Source organism: Labrus bergylta, chromosome 11 (genome assembly GCF_963930695.1).
Source record: "Labrus bergylta chromosome 11, fLabBer1.1, whole genome shotgun sequence".
In the NCBI taxonomy this organism is placed as follows: domain Eukaryota; kingdom Metazoa; phylum Chordata; class Actinopteri; order Labriformes; family Labridae; genus Labrus; species Labrus bergylta.
The window spans coordinates 26,470,196-26,486,128 of NC_089205.1; the positions used below are offsets into that span (position 1 = coordinate 26,470,196).

General features: G+C 43.9%; 1 protein-coding gene across 4 annotated transcripts in view; it reads left to right on the forward strand.

The window, feature by feature from the left end:
* nova2 (NOVA alternative splicing regulator 2) overlaps positions 1 to 15,401 on the forward strand; it is an 85,465-nt gene extending 70,064 nt beyond the window's left edge. For all 4 annotated transcript variants that reach the window (XM_065960045.1, XM_065960046.1, XM_020653489.3 and 1 more), the window contains one exon: positions 3,941 to 15,401. In XM_065960045.1, the coding sequence (XP_065816117.1) occupies positions 3,941 to 4,960 (1,020 nt within the window). In that variant the 3' untranslated portion in view covers positions 4,961 to 15,401. The remainder of the gene's footprint in view (positions 1 to 3,940) is intronic.
* Positions 15,402 to 15,933: the final 532 nt, after the last annotated feature.

Sequence of the window (15,933 nt, forward strand, 5' to 3'; positions counted from 1 at the left end):
TGTGCACATAGTTCTGTTTATAAGTCCTTGTATATGCATCAAACGCTCGGCCATGTTTCCCCTCCACAGCTGGCCTCGAGTCAACATTGTCACGTTTTGTGTCGATTATAATAAAGCTTTCCAGTCATTAAAATGATGCATGTTAAGAAGTGTGCAGGGTGGCGCAGTGGTTAGTGCGCGCGTGTCCCATGTATGGAATCTGTCTTCCAAGGTGGGCGGCCGAGGTTCAAATCTGACCTGTGGCTCCTCCCCACGCTCTCCGTCCACCATTTCTGACTCTGTCCACTTTCCTATCGCTCAAATAAAGGCACAAAAAGCCCAAAAATAAATCTTAAAAAAAAAAAAAGTGTGCAGAAATATGATTCAAGATTCAAGATTCAAAAAACTTTATTGTCTATCACATTGTGACATTAAATTACCTTTTGTTGAGGCTCAACATGAAAACATGCAAGCATTCACACGGACACTCACATTAGGTCATAAATAGCTAAAAGTACCCTAAATAGGTAAAAACACATGTGCACAGAATTAAAAAAAACATTGCTTATTTAGCCTTGTTTAAAATGTGTATTGCAGTGATATGATATTAGAGTGTGCTTTGTGAGAGGTGTTGAAATAGTGACCACATTGTGTTTATGGTTTAGTAGAATATGACTTAATGAATTACAGTTATATTTATATTAGATATATTAGATATTATTAGATATTAGAATTATATTTATTGAAGGTGTAAGGGGACAGAGAAACAGTCAGTTCCTGAAATCAGGACGAGGCAAACATCCAATTTCTTTCTAAACTTTCTCATTAAGGTGACTTGGCTGAGGAGCCTCAGAGCAGAACAGGAAGTAGAGCCTCTGCTCGCAGCGTTCACACTTTGTTAGCACTTTGCTCCTCTCATGAATCGGCAACCGGGGCAGCAGATTGTTGAGGAGGCTCTGATAGCAGCGGGACGTAAAACAGACGTGTTGAAGGAGCCTCGCCGTGTTTACTACCTCACAGTATAACAACACCAATCAATAAGAGCGGACTCCAAACTTCCCGAGAGAGAGAGAGAAAAAAGCTGAATGAACAAAAGGAAAGGAATCACACCTGTTAAACCCACAGAGACGCCTCACAAAGCAAACACTTCTCTAATATTCCACTCCTATAGCAGAAGAGAAGAGAGCGTTTGAACGCCGTCTGCAGGGTTTGAAGTCGCTCGTGTTCTCGGCTCCCTCCTGCACGCCTCTCGCTAATTTTTCTATTTCTATGTAAATTCATCTTCCTGCCTCTCAGAAAGCCGCGGTGCAGAGAGCGAGCCGGGGAATGTGGTCGTGGCAACAAAATCGCTGCATCGAGGATCACGCCGCGCGAATGTTCATCTTAAAACCGCAGCAAACACAAGGAGGGGAGGGAGGGGAGGAAATTGGAATGTCCTTTTCAGTTGAATATTGTAGGTTGAATTTATCCCTCTCTCTCTCTTTTGACTTTTTTTTTATTTCACTTTCTCTTTCTGTCCCTTTTCTTGATTTCCCTCTACATGGACAAACGGGCACTCCAAAAAATAGCGCCGCTCATCCTCTTCTCTCTGTTTGTCGAATCGATCGGCCCCTCCCCCCAGGTCTCCGTCTCTTTCACTTAATCGTCCTCCTTTCTTCATCAAGGCCACGTCTTTGATCTCCGTCTATACCTCCTCTGTCTTCAGCCCACACTCTCTTTTTATCTTTTCTGCTCTGTGGATGAATTCTCCACATTCAGCGGAGAGCAGTGGTGGAAGTTGCTCTGCAGAGGTTTGGGATCAATGCTAAGAGGGGAGAGTGCTGCACTTGTAAAGACACAAATTCATTTTCTCGGGGGCTAATGTGCAAAGAGAAGTCGATTAAAATCTCGAGCAGTCGTTTTCTTGTTTGTGACATTGAAAGAACACTTTGCATAATTTGGTAGCAAAAGCAAAGTAACAGATTTTTGTTGCAAAAATCTGCAGCAGATGTTTTTTTCCCATCGCGTCTTCCTCTTGGTTTCTTTGCCTTCAGAAGCTTTTCTTTGTGCGGGGAGCTCAGAGCTGCAGCAGGGCGTGACGCGCCGCTCCAGAGCTACAGTGAACCCTGTGAACATCAGGATCATGTAGACCTCAGGTCAGACCGTCAGACATCATGTGTGCTTTCATCGTATAGAAGGAGGACATATAGAAGTTGAGTGTGTTTACAGGCAAACCTGCAGAGTCTGGTGTTGTGTGAATATGTTTTATATTTGTAATGAACAAATCACTGTTTGCTACAAAAGCCACATTTCATTGAAAGTATCGTTTAAAATGTAGCCAGAGAGCAGAGAGTGTTTTGTAATCTATCTATTAAATAAATATATATATATATATATATATATGTATATATTCTATATATATATTCTTTTTAATTCAGAAGACAATACATATTTCCTCTTGAAGCCTTTCCTCTTTTTAATGGGTAGTGGGCATTTTGAAATGTTCACAATAACTTTTAGACACAATAGGTCATCGATTATAGAAAAAAACATTAGTTTCACTCAAACTGCATGCTGGGAGAAGTTGCTGCATTAGAATCATATGAGGTTAATGGTCTCCTGCAGAGAAGCAGCGTGGCGTGCTGCAGATCAATTCTCCAATACGATGAAAGTAATCAACCAGAGTCCATCGAGTCCGATCATCAGCTGATGAGAGAAACGTGTAATACAAAATATTTAAAAAAAATTAATATCATGAACAACAGCAAGAATAATGATTCATACTGTGTTGATGCAAAACTGTGAAATACAATGTACTGCTCTGTGTGTGTGTGTGTGTGTGTGTGTGTGTGTGTGTGTGTGTGTGTGTGTGTGTGTGTGTGTGTGTGTGTGTGTGTGTGTCATTGCCTCACTCTCTTTCACTACCCTTTGAATGCTGGAGCTGTGTTTCCATGGCAACGCTGACCCCTGGGAGTCAATGTTATTTTTTTCACACAAGTAGCCTCTTTACAATTCCTCCCTCTATCCCTCTCTCTCTCTCTCTTTCTCTCCCTCTCTCCCTCTCTCTTTCTCTCTCTCCCTCTCTCTCTCTCTCTCTCTCTCTCTCCCTCTCTTCCTCTCTCTCTCTCTCCCTCTCTCCCTCTCTCTCTCTCCCTCTCTCCCTCTCTCTCTCCTCCCACTCTGTTTACCTCTCTACCTTTTCGTCTCCTCGACAACTCGCACTTCATCGCTTTTCTTTTTATTATGAACCAAAAACATGGAGACAAAACTTTTGAGTAAGGTTCAGTTTGAGCTGTTGAAGGTGCTATCATTGTGTGATAACTTATACTTCATATATATATATCCCTGATCTTTCTCCTACACGGCTGACACACACACACACACACACAGACACATCAACAACTCTGTATTCAGACATGGTTCTCTCTCTCGTCTTTTCTTTGGCGCTTTTAGTCTCCGTCCTTCTCGAGGACGCCTCTGAAAGCAACGCCCCGACAAAGTCCTTTTCACACCGACCTTGCCTTTAACGTCTGCTCTGAGCTGAGCAATGTGGGCTCCGATTTACAGAGTTTTGCATGACAAAAGAAAGATTTTTCATCTCTGATCTTCATCGCATAACTGTCCTTCATTTTTCTCACTTCGCTGCGTAATTTGAATTCAGGAGGGCTGGTTTGTCATGCATGATTAATCACTAAATCACAGGTGTGACATTGTCTCTTTCTGACTCTCTTTTGAACATATGCCGCAGAAAGTTCACTTTGCTTCATCCTGCCTCTGATTCTTTGCCCACATCTTCTAAACCCAAGAGTTCAGCTGAATCAAAAGGAAACCCTTTACTTCAATTTCCCTGGTTAGGAACGTTCAAGTGATGCACAGATGATGCTTATACTTAAAAATCCAGCTGAAGCATCTGTGCTATAATAACAAAATGAATCTGTTTCAGAAGATTAACCTGTGATTTTTCTCTGCTCCTTCCAAACAGGCCAAGCTGATCGTCCCAAACAGTACGGCGGGGCTGATCATCGGTAAAGGCGGAGCTACAGTCAAAGCAGTGATGGAGCAGTCTGGGGCGTGGGTCCAGCTATCCCAGAAGCCCGAGGGCATCAACCTGCAGGAGCGAGTCGTCACTATCAGCGGGGAGCCCGAGCAGAACCGCAAAGCCGTGGAGATCATCGTCCAGAAGATTCAAGAGGATCCTCAGAGCTCCTCCTGCCTCAACATCTCCTACTCCAACATCACCGGGCCCGTCGCCAACTCCAACCCCACCGGTTCTCCTTACGCCAACTCCACAGAGGTCATGCCGGCCGCGGCAGCCGCTGCAGCAGCCACGGCTTCCTCTCTTCTGGGCCAGGCCAGCTTGGCGGGCGTCGGCGCGTTCCCGACCACCATGTCCAGCCTCTCAGGCAATGATCTGCTCGCAATCACCTCCGCACTCAACACTCTGGCCAGCTACGGCTACAACACCAACTCCCTGGGCCTGGGCCTAAATCCCGCCGCAGCCTCAGGCGTGTTAGCCGCTGTAGCAGCTAATGCTAACCCAGCAGCAGCAGCCGCAGCTAATTTGTTAGCATCCTACGCTAGCGATGCATCCACCAGCGCAGCTCACCCGGCCACTCTCGGAGGTTTCTCCCTGGGGTCTCTGGCTGCAGCTACAGGGGCGACCAACGGCTACTTGAGCGCCGCGTCGCCACTGGTGGCGTCATCTCTACTCGCTACAGAGAAGCTCGGAGAAGGAGCGAAGGAAGTGGTCGAGATCGCCGTGCCAGAAAACCTGGTGGGAGCCATCTTGGGGAAAGGAGGGAAGACGCTAGTGGAGTACCAGGAGCTGACTGGCGCCAGGATCCAGATCTCCAAGAAAGGCGAGTTCATCCCCGGAACCCGGAACAGGAAGGTGACCATCACAGGTTCCCAGGCCGCCACGCAGGCCGCACAGTACCTGATCAGCCAGCGAATCACCTACGAGCAGGGGGTACGCGCCACCAACCCACAGAAGGTGGGCTAAACCTGACAGCCAATGAGAAACGAGGAGGAAAAGAGGAAAAAAAAAAAAAGAGTGGGGGCTCGGGGGAGGAGTATAAAAAAATTGAGAGTGAGAATGGAAAAAGGAGAGGAGAGCGAGAATGTCAGAAGGAAATCGTCCGCGCCGTTTTCTTCTGCGTGTTTTCAGTATTCTTTATTAAAAAAAAAAGTTTTTTGACGCGGAGCAAAAATGTGCTGAGAAGACGAGGAGGGAGAGGAGCGAGTTGTCACGCTGAAAAACCAAGAAAAAAATGTGTAACATGTAAATAAGGTTTTATTACTTAACGTCTTGACCTTTTGGGATTTTTTATTGTTTTGTTTATTGTTTTTGTTTTGTTTAGTAAATTAAGCTGTCTGTTTGTTTGTGTATTGTGTGGACAAAGCTGAATGCCATGTAGACAGGCCGACTGCCTGAGAGGCTACAGGAAGTGAGGGGAGTGAGGGAGGGGCATGGGCACGGAGGGGGAGGGGAGGAGGGTTCTACCAGGTACAATCCTCCACCCCCCCACCCCCCCTTATCCAAAATCCCTTCCTTATGGAAGCAAACCCTTACCCCTCCCTCCCCCTGAAGCCCACACTCACCACCCTCCTGCAGGGTTTTTGTTTTTCTTCTAGATTTGATTTGCCCCTCAGCCCCCTCGCCCCACCTCCCCCCCCAAAGCCCTCGTCACTACTTGCCCCCCACCCCCCCCCCAACCCCATTTATAAGGTTTTATAATGAGCAAGACTGCAAACTTCAGCCCGGTGTGTGAAGAGAAGGAACGTCCCCGACTTCCCTCGACCACTCTAACACTCTCCCCTCACCTATGATCTCATCTCCCCCCTCCTCCCCTCTATTTGGGGGAGGGAGGGTGAGGTGAACGAGGGGAGGGGTGTTGGGGGGAGAGAATCAGTTGGGCGTTCCTTCATTTGCACACACAAGCACACCCAATCTCCACCCCCATTATACCCCCATGATGTATCCCACAAGCAGTGCAGCGCCGCAGGGGGTGTAATGACACGTAGTGCCCCCCCCCCCCCCCGCCCCCCTCCCCATACGCAGCTCTAGTGTTTGAGATAGACGGCCCCAGCGCACGCTGATGACCTCACGTAGTGCGAAACCTAGAAAACGACGAGAGTGATACTGTGCAAGCTGCGGCAAACACACAGGATCTGTGGCATTCTCTGCATCTGCTGTGATAATTCTGTTAATGATTTTGTCCTGATTATTACGATAGGAATCATCACCATCGTCATTATTTATTAATGAGTTCACCCATAAAAAGCTCAGTTATTTCTTTTTTTTATCTGTGAATTCAGGTTGACATGAATGTAAATGAGACTATTTTTTGATTTAAACCTTTTTGTTTTTAATTTAAGTGGATTGAAGATGAATAGTAATGTCACATAGTGTAATATATGTCTTATTTAAGTCCAGTAAGAAAGCCGCCCCAGGCATTAAGGTCATTAGAGTGAAGGATCACCTTCTATATATCCAGTCCGAGAGCAGACCAGGGAACACGAACACACACATGCACACACACATGTACACACTTTAACACACTATAATGCCATGTTTGGTGCTAGAAAAGGGAATTCTCCATATCTATGATGCAGACTGCAGTGAGACCTCGATTTTTAGCAAGAACATATCTTGAAACCACTCACAACACAGGCTGCTGTGCAGCGTTTTAGCAGCTATATTAACCTGAAACCTCCTGTTATCATGCTAAGCTAACCGAGCTAATGCTGCAAATATCCCTGCTGTTCTATATCTGTAGTGAAATGCCCTGCTACAGTTTGCCTACAATGTCAAATTGTTACAAAAAATGAATAATTGAGTTGAGCTGAGACTCGTTCTCAGATGAACTGCTACAGCCTGTGGTCTCCAAACCCTAAGATGAACCACAGACGAGATCAAGTTAGAGCACTTAAGACTCACTACGTACTACTGAGAAATGCAAACATTGAGTCAGAGGAAACACTGAAACTTGACGAGGGAACATTGTTGGCCCCGTGTGCACTGCTAAATCTGCAATCCTCGCTCGTAGATTTTGCTGTTTTCAGGCAGCGTGCATATCAGTCAGGGAGACGAATATCATCACTGATCTTTGCCCTTATCAAGCATCCGTCCGCCTGCCGATCAGGTAAAGGGCAGACAGGAGAGATTTCAAAACATACATCCAGAGAGATGAGCTCGTTTCTGCCTCCGGCAAGCTGCAGGTCTCCCATGGCAACAGGTTCACTGCCCACTGTAGACCCAGGAGGCTGCTGAAGATGTTTCTTTTGTTGTTTATTTTTTTGTTTGTTTGGTGTTTTGTTTTTTACAATCGGAGTACACTGAATTTTGTCTTAATGCACTGTGAAGCGAGGGAGCGGCTCTCTCGGCCTGTGAGGTCAGGGACGTGAGCTGTAGTTATTGGACGGCTTTTGTATGGCAGGGATAAAAAAAAACAAAAAAAACCACACACATATATGAAATATATGTCGAATGCATATGAAGAACTTCACGGGAAAATTGACGTATCATGTGTGAATACTGAAGGAGAGTAGGTCGATGAAGAAGATCAATCAATGAGGTCAAGAGTTTGAGATCATTAGAGTCTTCTGTCCTGTGGTCCTGATAAAGTGTTGTGTAATGAGAGGGTGGGATGTTGGGGGAGTGTTAGGTGTCCAGAAGCAGATTAAAAGAGACTGGAACAAATTCTAAATTTCAATTTTCTATTGCAGCTGTGTCTTTTTCATAAAATTGATAATGTACTGTACATCCAACGAGCAAAATCCTGGACACAAACTCCAACAGGAGACCAAGTGTGATGAATGTAAAATGACAAAAAATGTGGAGGGGGAGCATTTGATTTATTGACCTAAGCAGCCTCGTGAGGGGAGGAAACTCCTCTAAGATTTAAAAAAGAAAAACATCAACTTAAGATTCTTTTGAAACCAATCCGACCCCAAAGTCCTCTGAATGTGTCACTCTGAGTTGGAGCGCCAGTGAGGGTTTATCTCCACAGCTTGGTAAGGAGGCTTCTTTACTCCCATCTAACACCATCCACACTCTCCTCACCCTCCCTCCCACCCGTCCTCCAGTGCACTCCCATCCTGACACCCCCCCTCTCCTCCTACCACATCGCTCCATGGGTGACTATGTCTGGTGTTTACGATCAATGCATGTCTGCTGCTTGCCCCCTGACAAACGCCACAGATCGAGTCTCGGTTCTCTTTTGGCTCGGAGACGCCCCTGACGCAAGAATTTCGACCACGTCTACAGAGGAAGTCGTAGCTGAGGCCGCAGGGCACAAAACACTCTTAATCTGTCTGTAACATTGATTTGGAATACCTTGCTGCACAGACATAAAAACATACACATATCATGAGGGAATATTTTAGCGTTGATGGGGACTGACTGGAGCTTTGTTTGATATTTAGAGGCAGAAAACCTCAAAAGAGCAGAGGAAGAAAGTGTGCTTTTGTTCCACTGTGGGGCTGTACTGTGCTGTAAGCAGGGTTTTTATTCTACGGCTTTATTTATCATTTATAGAGGGGGAAAAGATGCTGAGGATTTGCTTGCATTTACACCTCTTTCATCAGTGTAAATTGAAAACGTGTTTGTTCTCACTGTTGGTCAGACAACCAAGGAATTTATAGGACTGTTCTTTGAACTTATAACCAGCATTTCTCAATATTTTCTAATATTTTTAATGGTTGAACCAATGTTCAATTAGTTAAAATGATTTTGGAAATAATTATTTTTACATTCTAAGCTTTTGTTACGTTATTATCCTTCAGGGCCGGCCTGCTTTGCATCTTCTTGAAAAGCCATAAGGTGCAGATTATTATTTTTAAGAGCAGGTTCAGTTTGTTGCCAAATTTTCCTGAAGAGCTTCGAGTAGGTAACTTCCTGGTGTGCAGCACAGTACATGTACGATGGAATAACTGCATTGAAATCCCTGTTCTAGTTCTCAGCTGAGTTGACGGATACGGGACAGTTACTTCATCTCATGAATCAAAACTTAAGTTCGATATTTCCTGGTTTGTCTTTTTAAAAACAGCCAATCTCTCTAGTTAACGTACTGTTAAGGGGCTTGAGATAAAAAAATGTGACTCGTACTGGAAGCAATACATGTAGTGGCATGTCGTCTTGTCCTGTCTTTAATCCTCCGTCTGCCGTAGGAGCTTTTTGGACTTACCTGTAGATGTTGAATAGGTTTACACAGGTCAAGTTTTTTTTTTTCATTTGTGGAAGATGCTGCTATTGAATAATAACTGATGTACTAAAAATACAAGGTTAAAAACATATCGAAACCTGTCCTTTAGCTGAAGTGGCAGTGTAATACACGCTCAGTGATAAGCTGAAGATAAGTTGATAATAGTGTCATTCTAACCTGAAGTTAAACCTGTGCCAAAATAGGTCTTTAAATGTGTTGTTTTCCACCACATTAGATAAGAGGAGACATACTTTTATATTAAGAAAATGTGAAAAGTGCCAAATGAAGCATATTTATCATTGACATATGAAGGGATTAACCACATGACGGTTTATTCAAAGTAACGCTGGAGTCGCCTCAGTACTGCAGTTAGTTTCAGCCCTCTCTGTTCCTGCCACGCGACGAGGGGGCCCGCCATGTTAGCCGAGTGTTAGCCAGGCCTCTGGGAACTACACGTCCCAGAATGCAACAGCACTATGACTCTGGGGCTAGACAAATCAATATAGTCATAGGTCGGCATCATGATGCTTCAAAATGTGACTTGATAGCATTCTTAAATACAGCCTTTTATAGTTAGAATGAAAATGTATTTTGTGGAAATAGATGTTATCTTTTTTGCACGTCTATATTGCATGATATCAAAGTGAAGCGTGAACAACAACAAAAAAAAAAAACAGGAAAAAAGCAAAGAAACAAAAAAGAAGCGACAAAAAAAAAAAATTAGGCATTCAAGTGTGTGGCATTCATTTTTTCCGGAGACAGAATCTTTGCATGCCGATAAGGGGTCGAGCATTTTGATATTGTTTTAACACGCGTTCAAATGTTTGTTGTTTTCTCTCGATGCGACCGCGCTGAGTCCTGGTGAACAAAATGTTTTTCGACTTCACAACAGAATAAGTATTTTGTCTTTTTGACTTGTCTCACCGTCCTCTAAAGGATAAAAAAAAAAACCTCTCGAACAAACCCTCGTAATATTTTTGCTACTTGCTGAGCGAGCTTGTACCAAAACGTTCTCAGTTGCTGCCAAACTTTAGAGAAACAAAAAAATAATCAGGATTTCAAATGAAGACTGAGATTGTCCATGAATGTACTCACCTCTGCATAAGTTTGCATATCACTCCTCTGACCATGACGTGCAGTAGAGGCTTTCCTGTGTTTTTCCTGTGTTTTTTGTATTCTAACATTACTAACCCTCGATGCGCTGTCTCGAGCTCTGAGTTGAACTCTGTTTTCTGTCCTTTGACCCCCCCCCCCACACACACACACACACACACACACACTCACAGCTCTGGCCTGTCCTGTCCTTGATATGCACCTTATTGACCTCAAATATAACACGGAGCATCTCTGGCCCCGTCCGCTCTGTTTCGGCAAAGGGAGTGAGAAAGAGGGAAGATAAACTCCCCTTCCTTCACCTTCTATTCCCCCCCCCCTTAAACACACACACACACACACACACACACACACACACAAGTCTGTCTGGGTCTCCCTCAGGCGCCTCGCTGCAGAATTTGGGACAGATTGTGTTTTCACTCCGCTGATATGCAATCCAAAGCTCTGATCTCGGGGAGAGAAACAACAGCCAAATTGCCAGTGTGTGTTTTTTTTTCAAGGCGGTAATGTTTTGAATCCTGATTCCACGCTCTCTCTCTCTTTTTATATTTGATTTAATTCGATGCTTTATTGGCTTCAGTGTCAAAGGAAAAAAAAGTTTTAAAAAAATTGCCAAAGCATGTCCACCTCCGTCCTTTTTAATGCAAGCTCAGTAATTTTTTTTTAAAGTGTGGTCATGTTTTGTATCCTGACACAAGTTGCCATAGGAAACGACCCACTTCCTTAAAAAAAAAAAAAAACTCCCCAAAAAGAACAAAAAACAAAATTCTCTGCTCCTCCCGACATGTTTGCACTAAACGTCCTGCTGTTACTGTGCACGGCAGGCCGAGCTGAGGGGGGGTCAGTGTGCGAGACTACTGTAGATGTGTAGCCTTACTGTAGGTGTTTCCTCAGCGGTGTATTTCAATGTGCATGCTCCTCTCTCTTTCTCTCTCGCTCTCTCTCTCTCTCTTTCTGTCTGCTTCAGGTCGCTTCTTGCTCGTGCTGTCTGTGCTGACACGTAGCTGGCTAGCCATGTTTTCTTCTTCTCTCCTTTTTATTTTTTTTGAATTGTTGTGATGTGTAGAGGAATGCAAACTTAACTCTCACCAGGTGACCTCATTGCTTCTCAGTGGGTGTGGCTCTCTTTGACATAGTCCCCTCCCCCCTTTTCCACCGCCACCTCCACAAACCCACTCTCACCCACACCCACCACTGACCCTCCCCACCTCTACGACATTTTATGGGACCCCTCTCTCCCCCCTCCCTTTTTCAACCACCCCTTCCTCCCCCCCCAACTCGGGCCCCATCGAAGCACCAGCAAGTGTAGACTGCATTTGTCATATCACTGTTTTTCTGTTCCTTCTTCTCGTTCTCTGTTGGTTTTTTTTTTTTCCTGGTTTTTGATTTGTACTGTATGCTCTGTCTAACCTATAGACCAGTTTTAACTAAATGCCATTTCTGTGTGTAGCCTGTTTACCCCTCCCACACACACACACACACACACACACACACACACACTCTTCCATGCCCTCTTTTTTGCACTTTCACTGCCCACTCCTCCTCTTCGCCCAAAACATACACACACTTTCCTCCTCCACCTCCCACGAGTCTCTTCTCTCTCTCGAGTGCCAAAATAGAACAGAGAGGAAATAACAAAAACAAACAAAAAAAAAGACAACAACAACAACAACAACTACCATTCCAAGCGTTTCTTTGAGTTGTTCTTGTGTGTCGGACATCCATCCTGGAAGCACCCATGAAGCCAGCATGCTCCGCCCTCATAACATGATGTCGCTCATGACGCCTCAACTTGAACAGCACCTTGCCCCCCACCACCACCACTCCTCCTCCTCCTCCTCACCACCCCCCACAGAGCTAAACCCGACAAGGATTAACCCTTCTGCAGGTTGGCTACCTACCTACTGTCCTGCCTCTCAACCTACCTAAAAAAAGCCCCACCGCTCATGCCAGCTGCTTTCCTAATCTGTCATCTCTTCAGCCTGTGGGACTTCATTGATTGTGTGCCATAGTGTTGGGGGCACCTTTCACTCTCCTCACCTCCCCCCCTCTTTCTACCCCTCACCCCTTTCTCTCTCTCTATCCCTCCCTCCCTCTCTCGCTCTCGCTCCATTTGATTTTTCTCGATGGGAAAGATTCAAAAACTCCATTTTCTAATGATGATTTTTTTTGTTGTCGTTTAACATCCAAACCACGCACGCCGACACACGCACCGCCCCTGCGCGGTGGTGTGGGGAGTGTTTTACGCACCGTCAGCTGCGCAGCCATCCTCTGTCTTCTTGAACTTTTTTGAACTTTCACCCCCCTCATGAACTTTTATTGACCTTCTTCCTCCTCCTCCTCCTATACCCCCCTTCTGTGTTCATCCAACTGTTTGGACGATAACTCTCATTCCATCCCCCAAAAAACCCTCTCTGAGACTGTGCAATGCTAGCTGATATGATTGGATTTTTTTGTTTGTTTGTTTGTTGCTCATCATTGGGGACAATTCTCTGAGATATAAGTCGGAAAAAAGAACAAAAAAAAAAAACATGAAAGGAAAAAAAAAAAAAAACATCCAAAAAAAGAAATGCAGACAAACAAAAAAAAGAAAAAAACACTAAGCAACTGTTTCTCCACAATTTCATTTTTGTTCTCTCTCATTGTAAATATTCTTGTCAGATTTTTTGCCGAGCTGTAAAGAGAGAAGTGTTGAGCAGAAAGGGGCCGGCAGCATAAAGAGGTACTAGTGGACGCGTGGACCATCACTCTTCATCCTCTGTATCCGATAGTTAGGTCTGCCTGTATAATCGGCTATGCTAGTTCTACTGTGTTAACCTGTGCTGTTGTTATTAGTGTTGATTTACCTACTGTATTCGCTGTTTAGCTTCCTGGTTGCCTAGCAACTCTTTAGAAACCTGTGCTCATCGAGTAATAATTCTAACCTTGAGAAGTAGTCCGAGCCATTCTCAACGTAGGCTTGTTTTTGTACATTTGTTGATGTTTTCCTAGCCGTGAGTTGTAGTGGCGCTAGTATCTTTTATCATCAGCCATAGTTATTGAAATTGCTTGGTCGTGTTAGATACATATCATCGTGGAAAACGGCTCGACTCGGCTCCTCCAGGTTGGAAAAAAATAAACCCAGGGAGGTGAACTGATTTCTTTAAAAAAAAAAAAAAAAAAAAAAAAAAGAATACAAAAGCTCCTCCCGGGCTACAAAATGAGGACGCTGAGCTGCTAACTTTTGTGCAATACAGTCCTAGTTTACATCACATGACATGATAGTTTAGAGACGACTAACCTCTGCAGGGGACGCTCAAACAATCCCGTCCGACTGCAGAACCCAAACTTGTGACATATCTCATATATGGCCTGTACATCCGAGACATTTTGAAAGTATTACCGTGAGATTCGACTTCCACCATTTCACCACATTGCTCTGAGCTCCACTCTTGATTTATGCTGCCTGCCCCATCGCCCTGAGAACACCACATGAGCTATTTATTTCTCAGACTATTATTATTATTATACTATTAATAAATAACAACGCAACAAGAAAAAAGGGAACGACTGGAAAAAGGTGAATTAATATTAGTATTGTTTTGTTTTTATTTTTTAGTATTTTAGTGGTTGCTTTTAACAACATTCATTAACTGACTTAAAGAGTATTTGAATATTTAATGTAATTGTAGCATTGTGTTTGTAAAGAGAAAAAAAACCTAGTGAGTTGTGTTTCTTGACTTGTGGATTACCAGTGAAGTGGGCAATCTAGTGCTAATATATATGAGGTCTTTTTTTAAGGATTCTTATTTTGCGACAGCAACAGCAGTCATTATAAATGTTCATTTTAGCATCACCTGTCTTCCGTTGTCTTATTCTTCACCTTCCACCACACTCTGCATCATCACAGTAACACATCGCAAGTCTGGGGGTGGGAGTGTGTGTGTGTTTGAGTGTGTGTGAGTCATGGAGTGTGTATGTGGGTCTGTGTGAAATGTTGGAGCAGATGTGTGTTTGTTTGTCATGAATGTGCATGTGAGTGTGAGTTAACAAATCTGTGTGTTTATTTGTTTGTGTCTATGCAAAACGTGCTAAATGTGTGTCTGTCATGAGTGTGTGAGACTGTTTGTGTGTGTGTGTGTGTGTGTGTGTGTGTGTGTGTGTGTGTGTGTCTGTGAGGGTGGGGGTCAGGGTGGGTGTTCTGTCTAGTGTCCACCAAAAGCTAAAACCTGTCAGGCTTCCATACTTCCTGATGGAACCTCCTGACGTTATAGCTGCAAACCCTCATCATGTGATCTGACTCAACTCGACTGTCCATAACCCCCCCTTCAGTCACCTGACCAACCAAATCAACCAATCACTGTCCACCACTACCGCCTCCCCCCTGCGCCATCCTCTGCTGCACACCACGTCAGCCCCATGTGATGTTCTCCATCGATAACATACTACTGTCACACTCTACTGTTACATGCAGCTCTGAGGAGAAATACACATTCAGGTGTTCCAACGGGACGATCGCTTGGTTTTTGTTTTTATAAATGTTTCATCAGTTTGAAGATGGAACAAAGTGCTTCTTAAGTATACCTCAAGGTGTTTGACTTGTAAAGGGTCACTTCACCCAAAACTAAAAGTGTTTTTGTTCGTTGATGTTTTGAGATTTTTAAATTTCTGACTCCAACCCCAATGCAATGGAGTTGAATGGTATTTAGTTCATGATGCACTAAAAATTAACATTTAAAAATATTTTTTTCTCAAACAGTTACCTCAATGACAACCGTTTTTTATTTGGACTATTTTTACTGCAGAACGTGGGTCCAATGAAAACGTTTAGTGCACCAAAAAAAAAGTTCCTTCTTTGGGGTTGGTGACAGAAATCTTAAAGAAAGATTTAAAGCCGATCTTATCTGCCAAGTTAGAAATAATGTTTGGATGGAATGACCCTTTAATCTTCATAAGATGCACTTGGTTGAAATGTGTGTATTTCTCTCCAGAGCTGTTTATTACATTAAGCTCTTCATACTACTGTACGTGCTGCATACTACCTTACCAGGTCAGATTCCACCTTAACCTGTCTCCATGCCAACCACCGAGGAGCCTGTTGCATGGCAACCCGGCTTCCGCCCACAAAAAAAAAAAAAAAAACAACCTACCAACCAACCATCTTCCTCCACCACCGTCGAGGCCACGCCCACCTGACAATGATCGTTCCTTTAGAAGAAGAGGTAGAGGAAGAGAGAGGGTAGATGAGGGATGAAGAGTGGTAGTTGTGATTCTCAGGGTGTCTTATAATAATAATATGAATCTACTGTTTAGTCTGTTCTCCGCTCTCTCACTGGTGTCCTGTCGCCCCCAAAAACTGAGCCCAAAGACGATCATGTCCTTCCACCAGAAAATTCCTTTGATTGACTACTGACTAACCCCTCTCGATCAGTTGATTGATAGTATTGATTGACGCTACGCAGCCAGTCAGGTGAATGAAGCGAGTTACTGTAACTAATGTTTACAAACCCAAATGAGACCAACAACGCTGTTGAAAGAATGTCTAGGACTTAAAAAAAAAAAAAAAAAAAGAGAAGAGACAAATCTCTGAAGAGTACTTATTTCTAAATGATGGAACTTTTTTCGCTTACTTTCTATGTGACATGAGGTAATGTAATTTTTTTCAATCATTGCATGT